The sequence below is a fragment of the Hippocampus comes genome, unplaced genomic scaffold (genome assembly GCF_001891065.2).
Source record: "Hippocampus comes isolate QL1 unplaced genomic scaffold, H_comes_QL1_v1.1 scaffold231, whole genome shotgun sequence".
NCBI classification, from domain to species: Eukaryota; Metazoa; Chordata; class Actinopteri; order Syngnathiformes; family Syngnathidae; genus Hippocampus; species Hippocampus comes.
The window spans coordinates 274439-278589 of NW_017804877.1; the positions used below are offsets into that span (position 1 = coordinate 274439).

The window sequence follows — 4151 nt, forward strand, 5'->3', positions numbered from 1 at the left end:
CATTTGCATATTATAATTCAGAAATGAAAACAAGCAGCAATATATTCATTTCCCCATGCTCAAGCATGACGACCAGGCACTTCTATATTCTAAAATAATCATTTTAATTTGTGAAGACGAGAAACAAATTGAGGGTTAACCATCTTACGAGAGAAAGCTGACGATTTTGCGTGTTGTTTTGGTTGGATGACAGCAGTGCAGCCAGCAGGCCATCGCCGCGGCAGTTGCTGGTTTTGCGTCCCCTAAAAATACCCCTCGCCAAGTGCGCACATCAAAGGGGGTTACAGCGTTGCCACGAATCCCGCCCCGGCTTTTAAGCGAAAGCCAGCCATGGAGGAGGAGCGTGCAGTGTGTGCAAAATGGGCTGCGGCATCTGAGGGAAAGAGGAGAGAGACGCTGGTTCAAGTTTCAGTAAGGCGCACTGGCGGCAGACCTTGCGGCACACATTGCGATCACTTGAGAAGCGGAGCGACTAATTTACGCGACGCGAGTGGAACTGAGATGACAACCGGTCCGTCTCTTTGCGCCGACAACATCAGGAGCATCTCTGACCGATGGGAAGCCACAAAATGTATTTCTTTCCAACATTGATATAGTCGCACCGTGAGGTCATTTGGCGTCAATCTCAATTATTACATTCATTAGAAGGACAGGTTAAGAACTTGTGACAAAAGCCGTATTTGTATGCCATCGAGATTTTCAATTGGTTCGCCTCATACTGATGAGTTGACTGATTTTCAAGTGAATTAAAAAAAAAAAAACAAAACAAAACATTATTTTAGATCTACAATGGAAACGGAGCAGAAATGGACAGCCGCTGCGAAAATGAGCACAAAGCTACAGAAGACCCCTTCCGAAAAGTTCAAGTGGGACAACTGGAGACATTTTTCTTCCGTCACGATTTGTATTGCATTATCTCTGCTAAGTGTTGGAATATGCATTGGAGTTTTTGTGTGGACAACGGCGTTGCAGTCAAGGATAGCGAGTCTTGAGCAGCAACACCTCTCTGCCTGGATGTTGTCCCTTGAGCAGGTGGAGCCCGTGATTTTGAACAGATTGGACCAAATCCTGGACAAGGTGGGTGCTTCTTTTCCATGACTTTCACGATATGTGTCGCCTAATCTGATGAGGAAATCTGTACTTGGTGAATTCTAGATGAGTACTTTGAAAATTAATATTTTCTTCTCTTAACAAAAAATGCCCTGCATCCACTAGAACCTAATTTCACTTGGAAATTTAAGTCGAAATATTGTAAATTCAATTTGGGTGATAGTCATTAATTTACAAGTCACATTTAGAAAAATTTGGAAGTTAGAATAAACTGAGTTGGGTCCTGAAAAAAAAATTATTTAGGTGGCAATTACTTCATCTATCATCAAAGTGAAGCTACATAAAGCATTTTAAATGCCATCGTATTATTCACATGCCAGTATGATGTTCAATAAAAAGTCATTATTTATTTCTTGGGCAAATAAAATAATGACATAATAGTATAATTAGTAGTGGAGGATAGGTTGCATTCTAATATGCTCTTTTTCAACTCATGGCACTTTGATGAGGCAAATAAAAGGGAGACGTTTTGTAAGGATATTTATTCTGGGGAAAAAAACAACTTTAATATACACTTCATGGACCCAAATAACTGGTCCTTGTAATTTAGTTTAGTGTTTAATAAATTAATTGACTGGTTGGCTTGATTGCGAAGAGCACAAAAAAAAAAAAAAAGCATTGAAATTTTTTTTTACAAATTTTAAAAGCTAAAGCACCCGTAAAGCCAATCCAGGGCACGGTCCAAATTGATTAATTGATCCATTTGTAAAGCTGAGTGTCCCGAGGAATTTCCGAATGACAATTCTAATTATGAATCTGCATTGGTTTATAATGCAAGGCACTCTTCCTGGCCTTTCACATCTGGTGCTCCTAAAGGCACCCTGTGCTCCCCTTTTATTGACCACTTCCACAGCTACACTAACAAGCTTTCCCAGAGTGATTGAAGTCTTCTAAAGGCCTGTTTTCTCTACCTTTGTTTTCTTTGGCCAAACCCTGATCATCCCCCACTTCACCCCACTGCTTTCTTCGAAAGAGGCATTTGCTCTTCCGAGGTGAGCAAAGAGCCCAATGCTTACTAACGCTAAAGACACATGAAAAAAAGAAGACAAAATTCAAGCAGGGGGGGCTGAAAGAAGACTACGAGATTGATACAAGAAATTTGGTTGTTGCTGTTCAGTAAGATGGCCTCTTGTGCAACCGATTTTGTTAACTTTAAATGTACATTTCGCCATTTTAGTTTAAATGAGTTTTAATAGACAGAAATCATTTCTCATCTGTGAAATGTTAAAGAATGATGTTCTCTGACAAGTAAAATTTTACAACTTAGGCGCTATGGAGATCTGTTAGTGAGAGTGACCATGAGGCACACAGTGATGAGGATCTCCTTCATCTGCGCAGACATGCCCAAGGCAATGCAGCAGGCCTTTTTTGTTTATCTCTGTGCGTACACAGAGTCATTATTAATGGGGCACAACCAGATGTACCCTTTCACAGAGAGAGAGAGAGAGAGAGAGAGAGAGAGAGAGAGAGAGAGAGAGAGAGAGAGAGAGAGAGAGAGAGAGACTTCACTGTTACTTTCAAATCACTTATGATTTGCCTATTTTCAACACAGCTCAAAGTTGTCCAAAACTTTGTGCACAGTACAGAGGAACTCTGAACGCAATCTATTTCATGACACTGGTCAATCTTCCAATTGTTTGGATTTTTCAACTATTTTCCACAGAAAATAATGGCAACAGAATCTGTTTTGAGGTAGAACTTTTGTCACCATCATGAAACTTGTTTTACAGGCAACATTTTAGCCCTCTTAACTGTTAACGAATGTTTAAGGTGCTTCTTGTTACAAGTGTGCTTCACCTATCTCACTTTTGAACACAATTTCTTGCACTTATGTAAATATAGCCAAGTTACGACAGTTTCAATTCAATCACTCATAATGGAAGACTGTATAAGTTGCAAATAGTGATTACAACTCCTGGAGGTAGTGTGTCGGGAAGATTCCATCTTGGAAAGGTAGCTTTTGGGCCAGAGGATTGGACTTGGACGAATATTCAATTTCCATTGCCAAATGCAGGTCAAGTTGTTTTGCCAGACTTTGCATCACACAGCTGTTGTTCCATAGCGTTGTGCAACCCAAGATTTCTATGCAAAATATACTTCTGGTTTAAACTATTGGGCCTCACAGGGGCTTGCGGTGCACGGAGCTGCCACGGCCCCAGCACTCCTGATAATTTGGTAAAGTAGTTTGCGCTTAGCTTAAAAACAAATATATCTCCAGTTTTGTGTAGTTTAGCGTGTTTGTGAGTTTGGTAGATGCACTCTGCTTTGCTGGGGGTTTTGGGTGATGCGGCTGCGTGGGGGTGCATCTCACAGTTTGTTTCTGTTTCCGCAATGTCAGGCCCCATATGCGCTCCCAACATCCTAATTTAAATGTAAATGAGGTATGCCGCAATGCTTGGCCGGCAAAACCCAACGTTACATCCCACAATGGAGCTTAATCGCGCAAACGTCCCATTACACCAGTTCTACCTGTGCAAAGCCAAGCAAAATACCAAAAAAACTACAGTCGCTTTTGACTCTGCTTTGGGCTCGATTTGTGCTGGGAACGGAAGTACGGCCCTTAATAATATCTCCACCGGCAAATGTGAGTCTCCGAACCCCAAACCAGATATCTACTATACTACCAAAATTGGCCTGGGGGTGGCAGCACAGTTCCACAATTGGTGCTGGAAATATAAAACTGGGCTAGAAGACTATAGATCAGTGGTTCTAAACCTGGGTTCAATCGAACCCCAGGGGTTCGGTGATTCATCTCAGGGGTTCAACGGAGCTTCTGCCATGGAGGGCAATACTCAACATGTCAGTTAATTATGACACGCCCGCTTGGCCATCACTGGCTGCAGATGATCACATTACATTGCTTGTCCAATTGGTGCTGTGGGAAATTTTGTTCGCTTAGTAGTCAACGTGTGAGTGTCGTGATCGTACGTCGTACAATTAAAAAAAAAAAAGTATACTTGTCTTTTGAAATTGTATTTACTTTTTTCTGTTTTTAATAAATGATTTTTTTTAAATGTATTGAATTTGCAATATATATATAT

At 41.0% G+C, this 4151-nt stretch overlaps 1 protein-coding gene across 7 annotated transcripts in view; it reads left to right on the forward strand.

Moving 5' to 3' along the window:
- Positions 1–245: 245 nt before the first annotated feature.
- col13a1 (collagen, type XIII, alpha 1) overlaps positions 246–4151 on the forward strand; it is a 154276-nt gene continuing 150370 nt past the window's right edge. For 2 of the 7 annotated variants that reach the window (XM_019881416.1, XM_019881456.1), the window contains exon 1: positions 246–1077. In XM_019881416.1, the coding sequence (XP_019736975.1) occupies positions 790–1077 (288 nt within the window). In that variant the 5' untranslated portion in view covers positions 246–789. The remainder of the gene's footprint in view (positions 1078–4151) is intronic. The other 5 variants (XM_019881424.1, XM_019881441.1, XM_019881448.1 and 2 more) reach the window with 3 other exon arrangements.